Source organism: Leuciscus leuciscus (genome assembly GCF_965113295.1).
Source record: "Leuciscus leuciscus genome assembly, chromosome: 4".
Taxonomy (NCBI): Eukaryota; Metazoa; Chordata; class Actinopteri; order Cypriniformes; family Leuciscidae; genus Leuciscus; species Leuciscus leuciscus.
In genome coordinates this window covers 44,939,720-44,964,390 of record NC_138728.1, presented here as the reverse complement: position 1 = coordinate 44,964,390, position 24,671 = coordinate 44,939,720, and the positions used below count along the sequence as shown (strand labels likewise).

Sequence of the window (24,671 nt, the reverse complement as noted above, 5' to 3'; positions counted from 1 at the left end):
AATAAACAATTAAAATGTCTCCATGCTATTTTTTCGTGACACGTTCATAATCATTAGGCTTCTTTTGCCAGTGCTTTGCGGCAAGCTTTATGTGTGCTGAGCAGGAGGCATATATCCCGCCCCCCATTATAGCCTATATCAGGGGTCGGCAACAGGTGGCCCATGGACCAAAACTGGCCCGCCAGCAATAAAACCCGCAGCCTGATTATTTTGATAGCGGTTGGTTCTGAAATAGATCTTACTAGATCTTACACTTACTCACAAAAACAGCAATGTTTTATTTTTAGATGAATTGAGAGCTTTTAATTTGAAAAGTTCTGAAAGACATTCAAAAGAGTCTGTGGTCGCTTTGTTGCAGATAAAACACACCGGCTTTGCCTTCACAAAACTAGGTAGGATGAACGCATAGTTGTCTTTCATCTTCTCTGTATGCCCTATTTCAGTGGTGTAGTCTAACTTTTGTAGTGAGTATACTGTGATTAGTATACTGTGACATATTTTTTGTTGATTTTGTACTGTTTAGTGTAAATCGCCATCTAACTCAGCCAGTTAAGAGCTACATTTAGCCTTAGATGTTATATGAATATGAATACGGCCCCTGAATCAGAAAGTACGTTCATGCATTTATGACCTCTAGACTAGATTACTGTAATGCTTTACTAGCTGGTTGTCCTGCATTCTCAATAAACAAGCTACAATTAGTCCAAAATGCAGCTGCTAGAGTTCTTACCAGGTCAAGAAAATAAGATACATCCAGTATAATACCAATTTTATTATCTCTACATTGGTTACCTAATAAGTTCCATATTGATTACAAAGTATTGCTACTGACCTATAAGGCCCTAAATCGTTTAGCTCCTGTGTATTTAACCAATCTTCTATTGCCCTACAATCCATCACACTCTTTAAGGTCACAAAACTCCGGACTTTTAGTAGTATCTAGGATATCTAAGTCCACTAAAGGAGGGAGAGCGTTTTCACATTTGGCTCCTAAACTCTGCAATAGCCTTCCTGATAATGTTCAGGGCTCAGACTCACTCTTCCAGTTTAAATCTAGATTAAAGACACATGTCTTTAGCCAAGCACTCAAATAATGCATCTCATAACCTTGTACTCCAGTTATATTAGGTAAAATGAACATGATTGTCTTTTCTGTTTTTACCTTGGGATGCCCATTCCAAGATAACTATAAACTACGCTGGCTCCAGTTTGGATCAAGATTCTTATGAAGACCCAACACCCGTGAGGAGACGACTACAACTCCTGCGAGGACTTCCGATGACAACAACTCTGAATCAACATGCACAACTGCCAAAATTTCTATGTTCATAATGTGGTGATTAAGCCAATTACCTTCCCTAATAATTATATTTGGGTCGTAAGCCAATTGGTTGTCACCATAGTGATATAAAGGCGATAGATCTGTGCTTGAGGTCAACGTCACTAACATGTCACGAACGCTGTACTGTTGCTGCTTCCGGCATCAGGTGTGGACATTGGAGAGAGGTATGAGCATTTGGTGACTTTGTGAGATTATCTTTTAAATTTAGTAATTAAATGTTGCTGGTTGCATGTTTTATGCACCATAGTAAGCTCCGATTGCCATTCCCTCTCGTATGGTTCGAATCCGCTGCTCTGTTCCTCGTGAGGGTCTCGCACTGCTGCTGTGGCTGCCATTGTTGTGTGTATGCTCCTGATTATGCACGCATCATTTTGTCATCGGTATGTCTAATAGAGAATGAGGAGTTACGTCACGATCTTTTCACGCAGTGTTGCATTCCGGGAAGGCGCCGCCATATTAGGTGGTTACGCTATCCGTTGCCATGGTTACTTCGACAGTGAGACCGAGAGAAATAGCGCAAGAGAGCGAGCGCAGCTTAGTATTTGTTTACATTTTAGTGATACGCCGCAGTTTCTTGGGAAGATATGGAGAAGGAGGAAGCGAAAGGAGATGGGCTCTATCGGGAGAGACAAAATAACAACGCTAGGCAGCGTTATTTAGAGAAACTACTTGTCACTAAAGTGACAGCAGCGACAAAGAGCACTCAGCATGATTTCAAAAGCAACATATTTCAGCACCAGATGATCGCTTTTTATTTAACACAAATGAACAAAATGAATACTCTGTTAGTCAACTAGAGTTGTTTAATTTGTTATAGATATATCTGTACCGCGAACCGTTTCAAAAAGACACTTTTTTTCAATGACTTACGACTCGCATTGACAGGGGAATGTCCGATCTGTCCGCTTACACGGCAGGTCCAAATGCACATCCGATTCATATCAGATTTATTTCCACATATAAATGACGCCTGAAACCTCAAGTATGACTGAGCTCTCGCAGTTTACAGGTTTGTGGGTTTATAAGTTGCACACAGCCACATCAGAAATGTTCATAAGCTTCTAATGACTTAAAGCTTCTGAACTCTTGCATTGTGTAGGCACTGATACCATAAACCAGGTAATTGACTATGTCAGGGTGTGTGAAAGGTGGTAGTGCTTCTGGGTCTTTCATCCATTCTGTTGCTGCAGGACGTTCGGGTCCATGTTGTTGATGCTAAGCAGTTTCTCTAAATAATGATGCCTGCTTTGTTATTTTGTCTCTCCCGATAGAGCCCCTTTCCTTTCGCTTCCTATTTCTCCTTTTATTTAACCGTATCGCAAAAATGCAAACGAATATCAAGCTGCTCTTTCCTTCTCTGTCGCTATTTCTCTCGGTCTCACTGTCGAAGTAACCATGGCGACGGATAGCGTAACCACCTAATATGGCGGCGCCTTCCTGGAATGCAACGTGGAGCGAAACGCGTGACTTCACATTGTCATTCTCTATAGGCGTTTGCTAAGTTAACGCATAATAGTAATATTAAATGGTAATATTCTGTTTTTATTTCAGGCGCGTTTCACGTCCTGCCCACGGATAGCACTGCTGCTTTGTTTTGTGCTGATTTTGCTTTACATTTTCTGTTTCTTTTTTAGTTTTTTGTTTAAGTTGTCTATCTACATTTGGCCAGAAGTAATGCTCTTCTTTGCCTTTGTATCTTCTAATATCATTTTTTGCACTTTATTTTGTTGATTTCCAGTTTGCAAATCCAGTTTGCGCTACGCTCTGTCTTTGAGTTTGTTTTGCAGTTCATTATTTTTTGTGGCTTGTTTTATTTATTTGCTATTTCCTATTAAGAGTGGTGACACTTTGCTTTTGTTCCACACAATCCTTGTTTTGTATGTTTTTGTTGGCTGCTTTTTTCTTTGGTATTTTTCTAGGTTTTTGTATTTTTGTTTTGCTGCTTAGTTTATTTTCTTGCAAACTGTTAAAACCAACTCTGTCTCTCTTTTGTTGAATTTATTCATTGTAATTATTGTAATATAATTTTAATTGGTGTTTTGTTTTTGTCATTTAATTTATTGTTAATTCAGCATGGGGGCGGTTCAGTGCCTTGTTCCTTTACTGCTCTGGTTCTATTCCCTTCTAGCGGTGGTGGTGTGTTATTCACAGTGTGCTGTGTCCATCCGTGGAAAGTGGTGTGCATGCGTGTGTGTGTCTGTGTGCACTGGTTAAGGGAATGATTTTTCTGCTATAGGCCGACAAAATCTCTGATAGCCTGACCCTGCCGGTAAGCCCAAGTTAGATGGTGTTCCTGTGACCTTCTTAGAGCCAAACTCTGCTGTTCTTTGGCTGAGGCCTAATGTGTTTTAATGATTGTTTTAAAGTGACTGTGTGATTTAATAAAGTTAATTGTTTTGTATTGTTACCCATGTCTCTGAGCTCTTATTTGGTGAACGAACTTGCATGTCCATTAGAGAAATTAGAGTAGTTTGGCGAAATGATCATTTAAACTCACCTGCGGGTTGCCACAATAACAATGTAATATATAACGATTACATCATTGTGATCACTACTTGTAATAAGTGCTTTAATGAGATCATTGTTTCTGCCTAAAGTAAATGCATGTTAGCTAACTGTATGATTTGTATTATCTTGAACTGTACATCTCTGTGATATGGAAATGACTTGGACACAGTCACCTCTGATAACAGATCCCTTTAAATTGTGATGTAGAAATGTGCATTTTTAGCAAAGCTGCTTTGAAACAATATGTATTGTGAAACTAGTTATACAATTACTAACTATTGTGTCAATTTGAAATGATACAAAAAGTGTTCATGAGCATGAATAATGGGTGTTTAATTTAATTTAATAGGTGTACAAATACAATTTTTAATGCTGCCTGCAGCCAATAATTGACTCTACAAAAACACATTATGGTTGAAATCATCTCAGTCTAACAGCTTCATTTTTTCCATATTATAATGTATTATTATAAATAATCGAATAACTGTCCTACGGGAGATTTTTTAATTAAATAAAATTTCTTGGTAAAGACTTAAAACAGCACTGTAAAAATATCACTAATTAATTAAGTTACATCAAGGGTAAAATAAATTAGAAACATCACATTTCCGTACAAATGCATAATGAAACCATTTTTTATGTGTGTTTATGTCTGGTATGAAACATTTTTTTGCTCAGTTGGCTAAAATGTCCGGCCAACAGAGAAAAGCTTTGCTCAACAAGAAAAATAATTAGAGGGAACATTATGCTGTCAGTCTAGATGCTGATGCTTAAGGCCACCCTAATTTTACATGAAACTCTACCTGCAACATTTGGAAAAGCAATCGCAGAATGTGTAAATCAGAGCAAATGGGAAAACAGCATAAACATTGAAAAAAGTGAAAATATTAACAAGAAAATGTCAGAGAGCACAAAAACTAACTAATATGACCAAGAAAAACATGATTTTTTTTGTGCGATTCGGATCATTTTGCATTAATTATGCAGTTTTGTGTAATCCAATTTGTAAAGTGTTTAAAGTTTGGATTCATGCTTCTTTTTTTCTTTTCTTTTTTATGTGATTTTTATGCTTGACCATATTGTTTTTTTTTTTTGATCTGTGATTGTAATACTGTTGGCATTAAATTAATCACATAAAAGAAGTGAAGCTTATTAAAACAGCAAAGGGGAAATAAATATGGAATGGGACGCTTAAAAAGTATGGGTGTGATGATCAGGGGCGCACATAATTTTGGCTGAGTAGTGTTGTGCAGAATTGATATGTTTGCAGGAACTTACCGTAGTTGGGACAGTAACGAGTGCCACCCTCAGAGGTGCAGTGCATCTGAATCTTGGAACGGTCGTAGGTTTCTCTTAAGATGAAGGAGGTGTCGCCTTTATGGGTGTTAAACTCGTACGTAAAACTGTCCCACGTGTGATGATCATATCTGACGTAGATGTGGCGGTGGATTACCCTGGGCTCCTTATAGGATGTTCTGCTGCCAGCATCAACACGTGTATACTGGGGAGCAGAATTATACATCAGACTTAATAATATACAAATAGATAATAATATACAAATACAATGTATTATACATTATGCATTATTCATGTTAATTATGAACCTGTATAGTAGTTCTTCATAGTCCTCTGGGAGGTATGAAAAATAAATAGTAGTTATTGATTAGCCAATGGTGAACTACCATATTCAGCTGAGCGCTATTAATTACTTATTTGTTAATCAGAGTTCTCTTACGAGAGGTCTCTCGTACTGCGTAAGATATCTTACGCTAGGGGAAAATCCTTTTCCGCGAGATATTGAAGCCAAAAATTATCCTTAATTTTGTAATAATGCAAAACGCGTTGCAGCAGCAATGCAGACATAGGCGAGACAGCTCGCGCGCCTATTGGCTGCTCTGCGGCAACTGCAGCAGCCTATCGAGCGAGGCCTGGCGTGACGTCAGACCCAATCAGGGCACTTCGCGCCCGCTGCGTCACGTCCCGCCGAAATGGGCGTGGTCTAGGCCTATAAATATCGCTCGCAGGCAGCTATTATCTGATTTTTCATCCTTCAAGCGAAGCACACGCATCGCTGGAGCTGGATTAGAAGCCGCGCCGTCGAGAGAGAGCACCTTCAGCGGGACGAGTCACTGAAGTCGCTGGCCGCGCCGCCTTCCTTGCCTTCCTGCTGCGCTTTCCGGCATTATATCCTTTCTCTGCTACTGTGTTTATGTATGTGTGTGTGCTCGCCGCCGCGACACACACTCCCATTGCACTAAAAGAGCTGGGCGTCTTTTTCAAGACGCCCCTTTTCCTGATCACGCAGCTCTCGCACTCGCTGACGGCGACTGCCCTCACTGCGAGTTAGGTACTGCCTATGGTGACTCTGAGGACTCACCTGGCATCCTTCTCCGAGACTGCTCCTCCGCCCCCCCCCCCAACCCGCAAAGCTTGCCGGTTCGCCCGCTTGCCTTGCCTGCTTGGGGGACGATACCTGTTCTCCCTCTGTTCGAGCCGCGCACACCGCGCCGCTCACAGAGGATGTCAGGAGCGGGCGGTCACGGGGCTAGCTTTCTCTCTCCCTCTGTTCAAGCCGCGCAAACTGCGCCGCTCACAAGGGAGGCTGGAAGCGGACGGTCGGGGTTAGTTTTTCTTTACGTTATAAGAAAGCTACCCTGCCTTCTGCGCCCCATTCATGCGTCACTCACCGGCGAAAGGAGAAAGATGTGTTTTTTAGTCCCTCCGAGGATGGACTGACCTTCAATTTCTCATACATATTCCCAGTTCCCTGATCATGCGACTGGAAATATCAATATTGCAGCAGGCGAGCCTGTTTTAATACAAGCGCGCCTGCAAGCATACGCCGAAGAAAGCATGTGACGCTCTTATATGCTCGTGCATCCGAAAACCTTTGCGTTCCCCCCCTGTGGCTCAGTGGCGGAATCATTGGTTTTTCTCACGAGAGACCGGAGTTCGAATCCCGGTCTAGCGGCAGTTAAAATTATGCCGCCAATGCTTCGCACTGTCAGTTCCCTGAAAAGCGACTGCAGACGTGCATTTTGCAGCCAACGAGCGCGTTGCACAACCCGCTCGCCTGCACCCAAACACCGTTTCTATGGTGTTCCGTGCGTCACTGGCGTAAGGAAAAAAGGGAGTTTTTCTGGTCCCGCTGCGGACGGACCAACCTCCTTTTTCCTATACATTTCCCATTCCCCTCTGGAATTCAGGCGACTGGAAATGTCAATATTGCAGTGAACAAGCCTGTTGTAATGCACGCAGGCCTGCAATAAACGCCAGCATGTTGACGCTCTCTGTTTCTATGGCAACTTCTCGCTCGTTCAGTTCCAGTAAATGTGACTGTTCCAGTGTATCCTGCAGTAAACAAGTCGGTTCTGTCACCCGCTTGCCTGCACACAAACGCCGTTTTTACGGCTACCCAGATAAATCCCATAAGTGTGAATTTTTTCTGGTGTCCCGGCCACGGCCGATGGTGCTTTATGTGTAAGAAGAATGCCCACTGCCCAGTGCCCATCTCTACACACAAGCACAGCCCGTCACACAGGGCTCGCGCACATGAATCGGCTCAGACCGATTGCGCTTCAAACATGGTGAATGTGCCCACTAACACCACGTTATGCATGTCTCACGGTTTCTGTAAAAACGAAACCAACGTGCACTCGCTTCACGCAAGCGAACGATGCTTTCGGTGTGATAAATGTGCCCGCTGTCCCGCGCCCACATCCACACATAGACATGACAGTTCCCACGGGAACCGCCCAGCCCTCCCCCTCGCGGTTAACCACCGCAGAGGAGTCGAGCGCGGGCAATCTGCCCGCTGTCATCAGCGCGCCCCATGCCTCAAATGTCACGAGCGACACGCTTGTGTTACAGCACACCGAAGCTTCTCCATCGCTGAGCGAGCGGAGCGCGCTTCGTATTCGACCCCTAGCTATCCATGCAGACGCATGGGCAAAGCTACCCGGGGTTTCGAAGTGGGTGCTGAACATTATAGAAAGAGGCTATTCGCTGCAGTTTCACCGACGCCCTCGCCGCTATGTGGCGCGCGTCGAGACCATGGTAAAAACAGAAGTAGCACATCTACTTCGAGCCGAGGTGACGAAACTATTGAGCAAAGGGGCCATAGAACCTCTCTCTCAAGATCAGAGCGAGGGAGGGCTATACAGCAGATACTTCCTGGTACCGAAAAAAGACGGGGGTCTCAGACCCATACTAGATCTAAGGCAACTGAACAAAGTGCTTGTGAAGCGACAGTTCAGGATGCTCACGACCAGGCAAATCCTTGTGCAGATTCGCCAAGGAGATTGGTTTGTGTCAATAGATCTGAAAGACGCGTGTTTTCAAATACAGATAGCGTCACGTCACAGGCGATATTTGAGATTCGCCTTCGAGGGCCAGGCATATCAGTACACAGTCCTGCCGTTCGGTTTGTCCCTAGCACCCCGTACATTTACGAAGTGCATGGATGCGGCGCTCGCACCCCTCAGAATGAGAGGCATGCGAGTGCTGAACTATTTGGACGATTGGCTGATTCTAGCGCAATCTCGCGCAGTGCTCATAGAACACACGACCATTTTACTCGATCACCTCGAGGATTTGGGTCTGAGTGTCAATTGGGCGAAGAGCTCCCTGTCACCCAGTCAGAAAATATCTTTCCTGGGCACAGAACTGGACTCACTATCCATGATAGCGCGACTATCACAACAGCGCGCGGTAGACATTCGACGCACAGCGAACTCTTTTCGCTGCGGCGCGTCTGTCCCGCTCAAGAGATTTCAGAAGATGCTAGGTCTCATGGCCTCAGCATCGTCAGTGCTCCAGCTGGGTCTGCTCCGCATGCGCCCGCTGCAGTTTTGGCTGAAAGCGCGAGTCCCACGCGAAGCGTGGGCACCCGGTTTGCTTCGCCTCAGGGTCAATCAGAAATGCGTTACAGCTCTGAAACCCTGGAAAGCGAACGACTGGTACCAATCAGGTGTAAGCCTGGGGACTTCCTCGAGGGTGAAAGTGGTGTCCACGGACGCGTCCACCTCGGGATGGGGAGCGCTGCTCGAGGGCAGACCGTTCTTCGGCCAGTGGTCAGAACGGGAGAAGCTCCTGCACATAAACTGCCTCGAAATGCTGGCAGTAGACAACGCACTGACGCGTTTTTGTCCCCAAATAAAAGGTCACCACGTCTTGGTCCGTTCGGACAACATGTCTGTGGTGTCCTACATAAATCGCCAGGGCGGCATCAGATCCGAGAAACTGTACAGGCTGGCAGAACGCCTCCTGGTATGGGCTCAGTGCAACCTGCGCTCGCTCAGAGCAGCGCACGTGCCAGGGATCACTGTCAAGAATTTTTCTCCAAGAGCAGGAGCGCGCTGGCCCATGTGTGGCCCCGCCGCCCGCTCTATGCTTTTCCCCCCGTCTCTCTCCTGCCTCAGGTGATAGAACGGATCAGGGAAGAAGGATGCTCAGTACTGCTGGTAGCACCGTTCTGGAAAAACCAACCTTGGTTCCCAGCCGTGATGCAGTTAGCAAGTACTGCCCCGTGGCCAGTACCAGTGAGGAGAGATCTCCTCTCACAGGCCCGCGGCTCGATCTGGCATCCTCACCCGGAACTATGGTCCCTTCATGTCTGGGCCATCAACGGGTACATGTTGGACTCCCTAAAGGAGTATTAAACACGATCACGCAGGCTAGAGCTCCGTCTACAAGACGACTCTATTCTTCGAAATGGTCAGTGTTTTCGGGCTGGTGCACAGCCCGTGGTGTGTCACCCACAAACTGTGATGTGACGGAGGTGCTTTCCTTCCTACAAGAGCTGTTGGATGGGGGCAGGGCCCCCTCCACGCTCAAAGTTTATGTGGCGGCTATAGCAGCGTTCTCAGAAACAACGCTTGGTCAGTCAATAGGAAGGAACGATTTAGTCATCCGCTTCCTTAGAGGAGCTAAGAGACTGAATCCTCCCAGACCTCCCTCAGTCCCCGTATGGGACCTTTCTACGGTTCTGGAAGCCATGAAAGGTGCGCCATTTGAGCCTTTACAGTCAATCGATTTGAAACACCTGTCTTTCAAAACGGTGTTTTTGCTGGCTCTCGCTTCAGTGAAGCGCATAGGGGATCTGCACGCGCTCTCTGTGAGCGCGGCGTGCATGGAGTTTGGGCCCAATGACTCAAAAGTTATACTCAAACCTAAGCACGGTTATGTTCCAAAATCCCTCAACACACCGTTTAGGGCGCAGATTATCTCTCTGTCAGCCCTACCGGTCCCTGATGAGGAAAGAGACGCGAGCCTCCTTTGCCCAGTCAGGGCATTACGAGCTTATGTGTCTCGCTCGTCTGTTTTCAGACAGACGGAACAGCTCTTTGTTTCGTTTAGCGGACGTTCTAAGGGACTAGCCGCGTCGAAACAGAGCCTATCCAGATGGATAGTTGATGCTATAGCGCTGGCATACGCCTCCAAGGGCATGCAGTGCCCTTTGGGTGTCAGAGCGCATTCCACGAGAGGCATGGCCTCTTCGTGGGCCTGGTCAAGTGGGATTGCCTTGCAAGATATTTGTATGGCGGCAGGCTGGGCCTCCCCGTCTACATTTATAAGGTTTTATAACCTAGAGGTTCCCGCCCTGCAGGCCAGGCTGCTGTCGGTCTAAACTACCAGTATTATCTGACCTGATGCGTTCAGCTCAGAATGCTGCGTTTACTGAGCACAGCTCAATTTTCTACAGTTTAAAGCTGGGCAAACTGTGTAAGACCCACATTTTTTCCCATCAGTTCAGGCCGTACCCCGCCCTGTCTGTATGATGAAATTTGCGTCCCTTCGACGCTACTTTATGTGGAAAAGTGAGGCTGCACCCCTCCTTCTTCCCGGACTCTCTGTGAGTTCACTGAGTGATTGTGCACTATATGTACCCCGGGCTTTCGCCCTTGGGTCTTTGGTGTCAGATCTCAGCATGCACGGCGTTTTACACTGGGTCCCCTAGCGTAAGATATCTTACGCAGTACGAGAGACCTCTCGTAAGAGAACGTACTCGGTTACTAACGTAACCTCGGTTCTCTCTAGAAGAGGGAACGAGTACTGCGTATCTTGCCGTGCATGCACACGCTCTGGTTGCTTCGATGATGAAAAACCAGATAATAGCTGCCTGCGAGCGATATTTATAGGCCTAGACCACGCCCATTTCGGCGGGACGTGACGCAGCGGGCGCGAAGTGCCCTGATTGGGTCTGACGTCACGCCAGGCCTCGCTCGATAGGCTGCTGCAGTTGCCGCAGAGCAGCCAATAGGCGCGCGAGCTGTCTCGCCTATGTCTGCATTGCTGCTGCAACGCGTTTTGCATTATTACAAAATTAAGGATAATTTTTGGCTTCAATATCTCGCGGAAAAGGATTTTCCCCTAGCGTAAGATATCTTACGCAGTACTCGTTCCCTCTTCTAGAGAGAACCGAGGTTACGTTAGTAACCGAGTACGTTTTTCATTTGTTAATATTTGTTAGTAGAATGTTAATAGTGCGTTACTCATTTGTTCCTGTGTTAATCATTAAAGTGTTCCCTGTTTTAGCCTGGCGGTTCACATCTCAGAGCTGAAAAACTAAAGAAATGGGGGTGTAAAGCAGTGGAAAAGTGGGAGTGTAGAGGGCGGTAAAAGGGGAGATAACAACCAATAAAACACAGACCTACTCATTGGTTTTCATTGGTGGGGTGGACAGTTGAGGGCACTTTGATGTATTTTAAAAATATAACCAATTGACAACAAACTCCCAAGAACAAGGGAGAAACGTGGAAGAACATTTCAGGTCAAATAATATATTCATTACATTCACGAGCACTACAGTCTCTGAACAAATGACGCACGTCAGTTTAACACAGAAATAATAAAGGCATGGTTACTTTGTCCATTCTTCTTTGAATTTACGGTCTACATCATTAGCTGCGTTTACATGGACACTTATAATCGGATTGACGGCTCAATCGGACTAAAAAACCTTCATGTAAACACCTTAACTGATCCGATTGAGCTCGATCCGAATGAAATTTCGATCGGATTGAAAGGGGTGGTTTATCCCTTTTGTAATCCGCTCGAGAGAACATGTAAACACTTGATCGGATTGAAAACCGAAACTGAAAGGACTGCGCATGTGCAATGACGTTAACTAGCGTAATGACGTGCGGAACGAGCTGTTCTTCCTGTTTAATAAAGTGTCATATTAATAAGTTTCCCGTCATTCTAAAATTCTCATTTCACTCGCGCGTCTGTGAAGTGAAGCAGGACAACATCCCACCAGTCCTTGTTTAGGATTCTCATCCACAGACGACTGGTTTTGGCCGCAGGGAGGGGCGTTTTTACTGCGTGATCAATAAGCAGCACGGCAAAACGGTTAATATGCTCTAAATTATGACCAGAGACGAATTAATATTGCGTAAAGAACCAATAGAGGAGAATATTTATGCGCGAAAAGCGGGAAACTCTGTATATTCGTGCAGTGTGCGCATGTCAAAACATCAGATCCGATTTGAAACTTGTGACATATAAACGCGCACATCAACCCGATTACTTTATTTATCATTCATGTAAACACCTTGTTCGGATTCATCAATCGGATTGATTTCATTCCGATTGTGTCCATGTATTGTGTCCGATTGTGTCTTCTGTGTATCAGAATAATTCACTGTGTGATCGCGTTCATGATCAGATGTACTGCTGTCCTTATTTGCACATATATTTCTTTTGAAGAATGTCTAGTCTCGAAGAATTTGAAGAATTAGAGCTCTAGTCTAGGGTATTTATCCAGAAAACTTGAAACACGCTCTCTCCAGTCCATATATGATCCGCATTGTGAGCGTTGTTAAACTCATCCGCGCAGAAACCGCTTTAAATATTGTTAATCATATTTTCCATGTGTTTGTTAGTCAAACTGACCACATCGTGGGGAAAATACAAACAACACTTTTGTGTTACTGAGGAAACATACACTTATGACACGTGTGTACGATTGCAGAGCTGATCAGGAGAGGTGAACAAACAGCGCTGAAGCGGTCTTTCGTGACATTTTAATTCTGCGCTGTAATGCGATGCACAGTGATTGGATTAAACAAGTTTATTCTCATGAATAAATGCGGAGAAAAGCTCAGCCAATCAGCTCTCCGAATGAATGCATATACCTCACTTTTCATGACTTATATCTGTTAACATCTCAAGAAAATATGTTTTAGGGTTTTATGACCCTTTAATGACAGAACAGTATTCTAAAGTGTTACAGAATAAACGAACACGCAAACTGATATTGTTGAGAGATATTATATCATGCTTTAAGTTATTATCTGGCTAATCTGAGGACATAACTAGGGAAAAATAACTTTGAAACAGAAACAATCGTGTGTAGTGAATGCATCAAAAGTACTTACCCCTTTGCCTTTGTTCTGGGTGGCATAGTACCAGGTATAAGGAGTCTCATTGACGACTGAAACCGTGACCCCCATTATTCAGGATATTCTGTTACAGTAAAACAGTAAACACTAGTCAATATTTAACAGTTATGCAAAGTAACTAAAAACAAATAGAATTGCATTATTATAACTATAGTAAAATGAAATGGAACCTGATTTCATTCCTGTGCAGAGAAGTCGGTGTCTGTGAGAAAAGTGAAGAAGCTCATGCAGTCTGATGCTCTTTATAAACCATCCATTAGAGTGTAAGGAGAGAAGGGGGTTGAGCTTAGGACCAATGATGTGACGTACTTTACTATCTGGTGTTGATGAGATCCTCCTCTGTCAATCTTCTGGCTCAGCGTGTTCAAACATGACAGGTAGCAACCTTCAAAAAGAGACCGGTTGTGTAACTCTTGATAGTGTCAGGGTTATGTCACTTCGGTCTAGTTTATTCTTGGTTTTGTGACAGAGCTCTGACACTGTTTTGTCATGTCTTTGTGTGGGCAGGCGGCTTTGAGCATCCTCGAGCCGTGCGCTCCGCTCTCTTGTCTGTATGCCTTGTTTCATGTGCAGGGTATGGTGTTTGGATCCCGGCACGTCTGTCTAGTTTGGTTTCAGTTCTGTGTCAGGATTCAGACACTCATGCTCCGTGTGTTTGTCCTGTTCTGTTGTGAGCGCACAGGATGAACTTTTGCTCGATCTCTTGTCGTGTGAGCGTGCGGTTTCCATGTCCGCATGTGTTGTTGTGTTTTGTTTAGCACACGGTTCGTGTTTACATCGGCCGCGTGCTTTCATGTCATGTTTTGTCTTGTGCTGTGTAGCACAGTTTGTGCTTTACACTAGCTGTGTGCTTTCATGTCTCGTTTTGTGTGAGCAAGTGGCTTATGATTTGCTCTACTGGCCGTGTGCTTGTGTTCTAGTCATGTTTGTTGTGAGCACATGGCTTGTCATGCGTTTCCTTGTGCCATGTCTCTCCTGTCGATTATCTAACCCCGGCCAACATGTTACCTGATTATTGGTACATTTACCCCCCCTGTCCTCCCTGTCCGGCCTTGTTTGCTCCCTATTTATTCTCCTTGTGTTTGCAGTCCTGTGCTGGATCGTTGTTGAATGTACCTTATGTGTCGTGTTGTGTCAAGTCAAGTTAAAGCAAAGTATTGATTTAAAAATAAAACGTTTGAAACTACATTTAATAACATTTATTCCCATACAACACAGAGCCCTGCACATAACATACATAAAATATAGTGTCCATGAATTAAGAATTTGTTGATCACTTTTTATTAAATCTGAAGACACCGCAACAGCAAATAAGCTCTTGCTAAAGGACTCGAGCTGAGAGCTGTGAATACCTCGATACCGCCATTAAAATCTCAATCCTTCTAGCTCCAGTCCCAAATAGCGACCCGCAATCGATCACAAATTCGACTGTTTGTGCCCGGTGTCTCGGTACATACAACGCTGTTGTTATTCACAAATGAGTCCACGTTCAAGAAACCAGGGATTGAGTTGGACTTGAATTGGAGTGATTTTAGCTTTGAAAATCAAGATCATGTAAGTTAGCAATAGTCGATGGGCTCCTTAAACGAGATTTATAAAGCATCAACAGGCCATTTAAGATAAAATAATACCATTATTTTTTTACGACAAGCAGACAAACACCAACAGACTAACGAGCCGCCATCTTGGAAATTATGGAATGAGTTGTCTGCTGAAGGTCATATTTTAGAGGATGCTGGAGGATTCTGTAGTACGTGCTGCCTCATTTTATGGGCTTGTCAGGGTTCTACGGCTGGGGACTCTGGAGGACAACGTGGCGTTTAAGCACCATCATGGATCTGGGAATCTGAAGGATCTGAAGAGATTCTGTATGGAGAAATGGTCTCTGATCTCTTGTCATTGTTTATACTAAATTACAAATTTAGACAAAACTAATTAGTCATTGAAGGAGAAGACTCAGCTGTTCTCTTGGCAAAAGAAAGTTGCAAAAAGTACTGAATAAAAGGGTGCCATTCATTCTGATCAACGTGTAAAGAGATTTTTCCCCACATTCACAATTCTTTTACTTCAATGAAAAGTTAGATTTTTGTGATTTTTTTTTTTTTTTTTTTTTACAAAAGATCAAAATTATTAAGAATGCAAATTTATTTTTACATGCTTCTTTGTTCATACTTACCAAGGGTGCCAATAATTCTGACCATGACTGTATCTAATGGCAGAGCAAGAGGCTCCAATATATGCAAATACATTCCATGCAAGCACATTCCATTCTCTTACAGGTCTATACACAGACACATAGCTCCAATATACAGTACAGGCCAAAAGTTTGGACACATTACTACAGTGCCGGCCCGAGCCTTTTGGGGGCCCTAAGCAGAATTTGATTTGGGGGCCCCCTCCCACCACGCAGAGTCACCTGTGCTTGACGATTATTGACACAATGTCACGCTATAATGTTACATTATAAATTAATACAATGAGGTTATTAATACAAAATAAATACTTAATAAAAAAATAGATACTTAAAAAAAGTTTAAACTTTTTCTGTACTCTTTTACTAACTCTTGGAAACTTCTAAAAACAAACTGTCACAAAACATATTAAAAAAAATATTTGCAAAATATCCTCCAACGTTTTGCAACACTTTGCAGTTTGAATGATGTCTTGTATGAACATGACGGAGTATGTTTTTATGTTTCTACTGTTCGATCGCGCCCGCGACTCACACACACACACACACACACACACAACATATTCCAGCTTTGTAATCTTCCACTGTGATGTTTCCAAGCACATTTTTGCGCGTGTGAAGAGGATGATTTTTTCCGTTGATATTGGAACGTGAGTGAAGTACAAAGCCTATGATAAAGAATAGTTTACCATCCAAATCCATCGCGAATGTTGAAACATTTTGATTCTGAGAGATACGTGAGCCCAACGCCGCTTACTTTCACTTTCGCTTTAAATTATTTCGTTTTGGCTTGTTTATAGTTATTTTTTTATTCTTGTTCTGTTCTGAATATCATTACATTTAAAGGATAAATCATTGATCAAATCAAATTTTTGTGACATGGCTTAACCTTACCGTGACTTTGCGCACAAATTGTCTATGCACGCGAGGTTATGCGCATGACTCAAAACACTGGCAGACACAGCAGCAGTTGTAGGCAGGTATATTGATCATGAAATCAGAATTTTCTTGTCTTGAATTATTAATCCTTTCATTCATTTATGTCACTTGTTTAAGTTAATTAATATGTATAAAAAAAAAAAATATATATATTTCGATTGGGGGCCCCCTGGTGGCGAGGGGGCCCCAAGCAGCCGCTTAGTTCGCTTATGCCTCGGGCCGGCCCTGCATTACTATTTTTAATGTTTTTGAAAGAAGTTTCTTCTGCTCATCAAGGCTGCATTTATTTGATCAAAAATACAGAAAAAAATAATAATATTGTGATATATTATTACAATTGAATTTTATACTTTAAATTATCATTTTTTTCTGTGATGCAAAGCTGAATTTTCAGCATCATTACTCAACATCATTAGTCTTCAGTGTCACATGTGACATCCAGTCTATCACATGATCCTTTAGAAATCATTCTAATATTCTGATTTATTATGAGTGTTGGAAACAGTTCTGCTGCCTAATATATTTGATGAATAAAAGGTTAAAAAGAACTGCATTTATTCAAAATAAAAAAATATATATTTTCTAATAATATAAATCTTCTTTACTATCACTTTTTATAAATTTTACACATCCTTGCTGAATAAAAGTATTGATTTATTTCAAAAAAAGAAAGAAAAAAATTATACTGACCAGAAGTGTATATTGTTGTTACAAAAGATTTCTATTTTTAAAACATTTGCTTCTTTTTTTTTTCTTTTTTTATTTTTTTTTTATTCATCAAAGTATCCTAAAAAAGTATCACAAATATGAAATTTTTGCTGTATTTTGATCAAATAAATGCAGGCTTGATGAACTTCTTTCAAAAACATTAAAAATAGTAATGTTTCCAAACTTTTGGCCTGTACTGTATGCAAATTAGTGGTGTAACGGATCACAAAACTAAAGGTTCAGATCATATTACGTTTTTTGAGACATGGACCGATCATTTTTCGGATCAGCAAAAAAGATTGAATTAATAAATAAATAAATAAAATACAAGTAAAAATGGGGGGTTTTGAAACAAATGTAACTTTGCCTCCCATTTATTACTTTAAGTACTTTGATACCACAGCAAAAACTCCTAATAAAGTTCAAACATTATTAAAGACAAATGAACAGAGAGTAAAAATAAGAATACACAAATTAAAACAGATAATACTATAGAAAAATTACACTGCATGCATAGTGTTCACTGTATAAATGAAATACATATTCATCATTGCAGTTATTTTTAGGCTGCTGTCATTAAATGCACAGAACCAATGCATGAATACACGACCGAATGCACGGAACAAATATAATGAAACAGACGATTTCTTTTACGTTCACTTAAGACATAACCAACTGTATAAAACATCATTTTGTGTGTATATGTGTCCGTTCAAGCTCAAGGAAACAGAGCTTGATTATGTGTTAGAGTGCCATCTAAAAAGGCACCTCTGTGGGCGGTTTACAAATCAACTACGATCCGTTGCACCCCTAATGCAAATACATTCCATGCATGCACTTTCCAATCTCTTACAGGCCTCAACAAGGACACACATAGTCAGATACATGATTAAAATAGTAGAACAACTTGTTCACACATATTATACTTAAATCAATTATATTCTGATTAATAAAAGTCTTCCACACTCTGCGCTTTACAGTTTATGGGAGACTATGGTTGAGGATTTTTCGTTTTTTTGGAACTTGAAACAAAATGAGTTTGAATAATGACACAATTACCTAATCCCTTCCAGTCATCTAAATATTGCGATATTATACTATATATAGATACTGTATATAGATAGCAACTGGAAAAATGGTAGTAAATTCAATAGTAAAAAATGTCTGTAAAGATTCTCAGTTATCTCAAGTCACTCAAGTGGACATGCTTCTCTGTCATCATGCACTTGCCTTAATGTCATTCCAAATCCAAACCCATAAGACTTTGCTTAATGCATATTTGCGTTGGCCTCTGGGCCAGCTACATGCCACTGCATCCCTGCCATGTTCCCTCGGTCAGGGAGTAAAACCGCTGGCAGTGAAATGTTTCTGGAGAGGCAAACAGGTTTACATTTACAGGTTTACAGGTTTACAAACAGGCTTCGCCAAACTCTCTCCAAATCAGCTGAACCATCTGCGGGTGGAGTCACCACTCTCCTGGGAGCGCAGCTTGTTAAAGCTTGTCGTCCACACGGTTGAGCACACCAGGGAATTGAATGGCCCGTAGCGACCTCAGATGCTTCTGAGTCCAGAGGAAGAGATGGCAGGCGAGTTGCGGCATACAACCTTTTAAGGAAGCGTGGTAGATTTTTCCCTAAACCTAACTATCTGGCGCATCTCCAATCGACACCCAATTGATCTTATCATACCTGCCAACCTTGAAGAAATTTTATGAGTACTACAACCCACTGCGCCCCAACAGCCCACCGCCAATGTACGCTCCACCATTGCACAAACACCAGTGAGAAACCTATGAGATACCTAACATCATAATACATATTATACACATAATATACTTTCGCCAATTAAGATTTATTAGTTACTCCGTAACCATATACAAGTAGACCATAAATGTTATACAATTACTGCAATTACTCTGAACATTTTGAACAAACTGTTGTACAGGAGGCATAGCCCATGGAAACTTCTTCCACCTGAAAATCTTGTCAGAAATAAAAGTAAACTGAGGACATTCCTTGTAAATAAATAAATCAAAACATTAAATAAATGTGCAAAAACAGCAGTTATCAATATCAAAATCAGTTTGCTAAAAACAAACAACAAAAAAAGATTATAATTTTCCATGCATAATTTGAATTGCAAAATATAATTTTCCTTTGGAGGCAATCATGACTTTTCTTGTCACCAGATAACTAAGCATCTCTGTGCTCAGGCTAGCACGACATTGTGTTTTGCTTTTAGTGACCAAGCTGAAAATCCTCTCACAGTCAAGTCAAGTCATGCTCATTTATATAGCGCTTTTAACAATGTAGATTGTTTCAAAGCAGCTTTACAGAGATAAATGTATAATTTAAGGTAACAGAGATTGTTTTGGCTTTATAGCGGTTCTTTAATAAAGTTATTTTCCAGCTAAAGTTAGTTTTGATTGATTCGCTTCCGTCGCAATGATCATTCGTTATTAAATTAGGGGCCACTAAGACGACACCATTCTCTCTACATAGACTTTAAATGCGAACCTGTGATAAACGCTGATGGCGTTCACATGCGCATTAAGAATTGGGGTTCTATAGTTATGTGCGTTTGAAAATCTGTGTGCAGGTTTGTAATTCCCTACAAACCAAGCCTAAACAAAGTACATCATTTTTGATACAGAATTTTATTTTGTCACTTCGGTGTAGGTACGCGAAATGAATTTTCCCGACAATGCTTTATCTGTAGAGTGGGAAAGGGATCCTTCACAGGGAGAGACTAGTTGGCACTTCAGCACTGCGTTGACATCGGATCCAGGCGAAGGTCCTTTGTCAAATCTGGATACGGCCTGGATCCGGCAGGCTGCGGGAAAACCTTGGGATAAACAAAGACACTAAAATTAGCGTAGATGCCATTCTTCTTATGATGTAACGAGTACATTAGGATTTATGGGAAGTGTTCCCGGTTCCAGCTGAACTAATCTATGCAGCCTAACATTGAATTATAGAAGTATATAATGTATTATGTGAATGATAGGTCAAAGAAATGTGTCTTTAATCTAGCTTTGAACTGACAGAGTTTGCCAGCGGTTGATTTTGATATTCTAAGGTATTATTAACTGGCCGGAATTTTGAGATCGCAATAGACGTGAAGGACTATAATGCGTTAAGAGCTCGCTCAAGTACTGCGGAGCTAAACCATTTAGTGCTTTGTAAGTAATCAGCAATATTTTAAAATTGATGCGATGTTTAATAGGGAGCCAATGCAGTGTTGCCAGAACAGGGCTAATATGGTCATACTTCCTGGTTCTGGTAAGAACTCGAGCTGCTGCATTTTGTACCAGCTGTAATTTGTTTATTAAGCGTGCAGGGCAACCACCCAGTAGAGCATTACTATAATCTAGCCTTGAGTCTGCATTGCTGTGAAAAATCACACACACCCCAAGCAACTGTGGAGAGGTTTGCAAAAAGTTTCTTCCCTCCTGATTCCATCACACCTAATTCTCTCCAAGCTTCATCAGCCCGTTTGGTAAGAAAACCAAGGTGGAGGACTGAAAGAGCCGAAACTCCTCCTCCACTTCATCCACTGTAACACCATTTCCCAAGAAGCAGGGGAACCTGTCTATGAAGTATGTCAGTGAGCAGAATTTGACTGTTTGCCATCTGCTTATATCAGCTACGGCAGCATGACGCAGCAATTCGTCCCCATAGGGGAATTTAGAGAGCATGTACTTAACAGCTGCTGTGAAATATTTCCTTACATCCCTGAAGAAAGCTCCAAGAGGTAAGTTAGCTTGTCTTTTGATAAATGTCTTTGTGTCATGTCCAATTGACAACTCATCATCAGGCAGCTGGTGTTCACTGGATTTGTACAGAGTGGGTTGGCATCCTCTCTTTACTTCTTCCATCATTTTCACAACACACTCGGGTTTGCAGAAGGCCCAAAGCATTTTTTGCTACTGTAGCTCCAATATCTGCAGCAATATGGGCACACATGGCTCTTCTTTCTGCAGGTTCTGATTTGCGGTTTCAAATAAAGGTATAGCTCTCTTTAAAAAAAGAGCATACAGCTTGTACTGTGGGTCAGTCAAGAAAGCATACAACCTCTTTGATTTTGTGACCTCTGTTTTTTCTATCTTCTTTTCTTTTCTGTTTTCTTTTTGGACAGATCCCTCTGTTTTTTGCCCATTTCTTCTTTTTTTTTTTAAACAAATTGGTTTAAGTCAAACCCCTTGGGTGGTTGAGCTGACTGTCGTGGAATGCTTGGTCCTGCCTGCAGCTGTTTGGTTGTAGGTCCTGTCTGCTGCCTTGGCGTGCTTGGTCCTGCCTGCAGCTGTTTGGTTGTAGGTCCTGTCTGCTGCCTTGGAGTGCTTGGTCCTGCCTGCAGCTGTTTAGTTGTAGGTCCTGTCTGCTGCCGTGGAGTGCTTGGCCTTGCCTGCAGCTGTTTGGTTGTAGGTCCTGTCTGCTGCCGATTTGATGTAGGCCCTGCCTGTTGCTGTGTGGAGCTTGGTCCGGTCTTGGACTTTTTCTGGTGGACTTTGGTCTTCAAAAAGCTGGAGGACAAAGTCTTTCAGACAGCAAGCTTACCAGAGGTAGGTGTGTGAGTTGAGGGCTTAGGGTAGCTGGGCTCTTCAGAGAGGGATGAGTTAAGGATGTGAGAGGTTTAGCTGCCTTCTTCCCTGCTGCCTCTTCAGTAAAAAACAGAGTCAGAGGTTCCCACTGCTGGAGGAGTCGATTGACACATTTGCCAAGAGCCAGCCATCTAGTCGAGGACAATTTCAAAATCTTCCTCACATCAGTGTCGCACAGCATTTGTAGATCACGCAGCAAAGCTTTCCTCTTGCTACTCTTGTCAAGGTAGTAGTAGATCAAGATGAGCATGTCTTCAATGTCAATACAAAGACTTCTTGAAGCCTTTTCCGCAGCTAAATGCATTAGGTGGCATGCACAACCGACCATGTAAATGTGGGGATTCTGTGACTTAATGAATGCTGCGACACCTTTTCTTAATCCCTGCATGACAGAGGCGTTGTCAGCAGAAAAGCTTACACAATTGCCCCATGGTATTTTCCTTTTGTTTAGTTCCTGGTCAGTGAGATTGTATATCCCTTCGCCAGTAGACTCTCTACACTCAACCATTTTCAGGAGTACTACAACTATTTTTCCAACACTGGGATCATAGACACGAACAACCAAAGGGTAAAGTTTGACATCATCCATGTCTGTGCTACCATCGGTTGCAATGCTGAATGAAGAACGGCACATAAGGTCACTGATGACCTGTTCATCATTTGAGGAAAGTGTGTTCAATATAGCTGCTGTCTTGGTTTGGGCACAGCCGTACTACTGGGCAATTTGACTATCTGAAAACATCTTCTTATATAATGGTCCAGCATGGTCAACTATAGACACTGGCACATTGTGCTCAGCAATAAAGTTTGAGAAAAGTGTTTCTGCCCTGATGGTCCATAGATCTTGATCTCCAAAAAACTTTGTGGTGATCTTAGGGACTGAGGCCATGGCACTTTCCAGTTTCTTGTGCTTTGTTCCTTCCACGTCTGCAATCTGAAAATGTAGGTGGAGAGGGGGGAGATTATGATAGGCTACAATGAGTAGGTCATATTACTGCATGTTGTTACAAATATTATGAATTACGTTACACATCACACACACACACACACACACACACACACACATCAACATGCAAAATTCATTCAAAGGATACATGTAATTTACATTAAAATACATTGTTTGGCTCATCACTAGTACCTTCTAGATTACAATAAATTATTATTACTGTGAAGAGCAGGGATGGGCAACTTCGGTCCTGGAGGGCCACTGTCCTGCAGAGTTTAGCTTCAACCCTAATCAAACACACCTGAACAAGCAAATCAAGGTCCTCAGGATTACTAGAAAATTACAGGCAGGTGATTTTTTCAGGGTTGGAGCTAAACTCTGTAGGACAGTGGCCCTCCAGGACCGAAGTTGCCCATCCCTGGTGTAGAGGAATGGAGTGGATGAATGGCTGTACATGTATTGAAATTACACAAATGTTGTCTTATCCTGTCCAATATTTTGTGCCCATATTTTTGTTAGTCTAACCAATAGGAGGCGGAGTGAGCTAATAAATAGGCCTAAGTAGTAATGTGTTAAAGATGAGAGTCAGACCAGGTTAACACTTAGCCTTCTGAATTACACTGCACAAACCAAAAGTAATACTACCCACTGGAGGAAGAAGGGTTGGCTCTCCACAGAACATAAAATTTTTTTTTTTTTTGTGTGTGTGTGTTCGCATTTATGAGGAAAAAACAATGTTACGGACGGGACAGTTCTCGGTTACGGACGTGAGTGCTCTGAAAGCGGCACTAAAAGACTGCTTTAAAACTTTCACAGAGACCTCAAACAGAAAGCACAAAGCCTTTCTTTAAAGTGAATTTCGTTTTGTATTAATTGTATCTTCATTTTAATCAATGTTTCATCAACCCATTGCCTGGATTTAATAAATAAGAAGTAAATATAGAAGACAAGAGATAATCAGGACACGGAGGCGCCGGCACCTGAACTGGAGCTCGTCTCATAAATGAACCGAAACTCAGCGTAAGGTAGCCTACATGACTCACAGACCTGAGAAACATATCTATAGAAAGCTTGAAATTTCTTCTTTTAAACAGAACAATTCAAAACGAAAGAAAACAGACTGCTCTCTGCTTATGTAATCACTATGAAATGTGCATTTCTCTCTGGCGCGTTCATTGCATCGTCAACTTCATCTTTGCAGCTGACACTGACACAGCAAGAAATACTTGTTTATTAATAAACAATTAAAATGTCTCCTTGCTATATTTGACATTATTCATAATCATTATTTTTGCGGGTTCTTTGTGACAGCTTTTAGGTGCTTTATTGCCAGCGCCACCCTTACATGTCAGTGTTTCCCCTACAATGTATTAAGCAGCGGCGCAGCGCCAACGCTGGATTTTCTGCTAATGTGATGGCTCTGAATCCACTTGTTGACAAAGGAGGAAAGAGCTAATGGAAATATTTTTGATTAGGCTAATGTCACATTGCCATAAGGGGCCGTTCACTTCACATTCACGTTCACATGCAAATATTTCAAATGTGGGCGCGCTCGTTTTCTCAGGCGCGCCTCTCTTCATGGTTGCATAGCAATGACAGACGCCACGGGAGAGCGAGCAAGCGCTTGTGGAAAGTCTATGGGGTCGCTGTGTCCATTTTTTTTTACTGTCTATGGAAAATATGCCGTCCCGCCCCTCCGTGTTCGGCGATCAGGTTTCATTCTCGCGCAGCTTGTTTAGTAACTTCACGTGCGGGTCTTTTCCGCTCCATGTTTGCGCCGCGCTCTCCGTTCCGTGCGTGTGTCCGCGTACTGCGCTCTCTGCTCAATGTTCCGCTCTGTCTTTGCGCTGCGCGTTCTGCTCCTTAACGGCCCAAACACTCCAATCGTGTAGGCTACCGATCATGCACTGGAAAAGCAAAGTCCGCTCAAATAACGTGAAATTTCTCAGTAGTAGACTTCTGTTTTACATTTACATTTACATTTACATTTAGTCATTTAGCAGACGCCCTTATCCAAAGCGACTTACAAATTA

At 42.4% G+C, this 24,671-nt stretch overlaps 2 protein-coding genes across 4 annotated transcripts in view; one reads left to right on the top strand and one right to left on the bottom strand.

Moving 5' to 3' along the window:
• The window catches only part of LOC309496031 (uncharacterized protein), a 49,072-nt gene extending 35,381 nt beyond the window's left edge, over positions 1–13,691 (bottom strand). Inside the window, exons 1-3 of one of the 3 annotated variants that reach the window (XM_082165948.1) lie at positions 13,425–13,691; positions 13,231–13,318; positions 5,129–5,351 (exon numbers count right to left, since the gene is read on the bottom strand). In XM_082165948.1, the coding sequence (XP_082022074.1) occupies positions 5,129–5,351; positions 13,231–13,305 (298 nt within the window). In that variant the 5' untranslated portion in view covers positions 13,306–13,318; positions 13,425–13,691. The remainder of the gene's footprint in view (positions 1–5,128; positions 5,352–13,230; positions 13,319–13,424) is intronic. The other 2 variants (XM_082165947.1, XM_082165946.1) reach the window with 2 other exon arrangements.
• Positions 1–24,671, top strand: part of LOC309496068 (E3 ubiquitin/ISG15 ligase TRIM25-like) — a 136,583-nt gene that overhangs the window by 72,434 nt on the left and 39,478 nt on the right. The window lies entirely within an intron of this gene.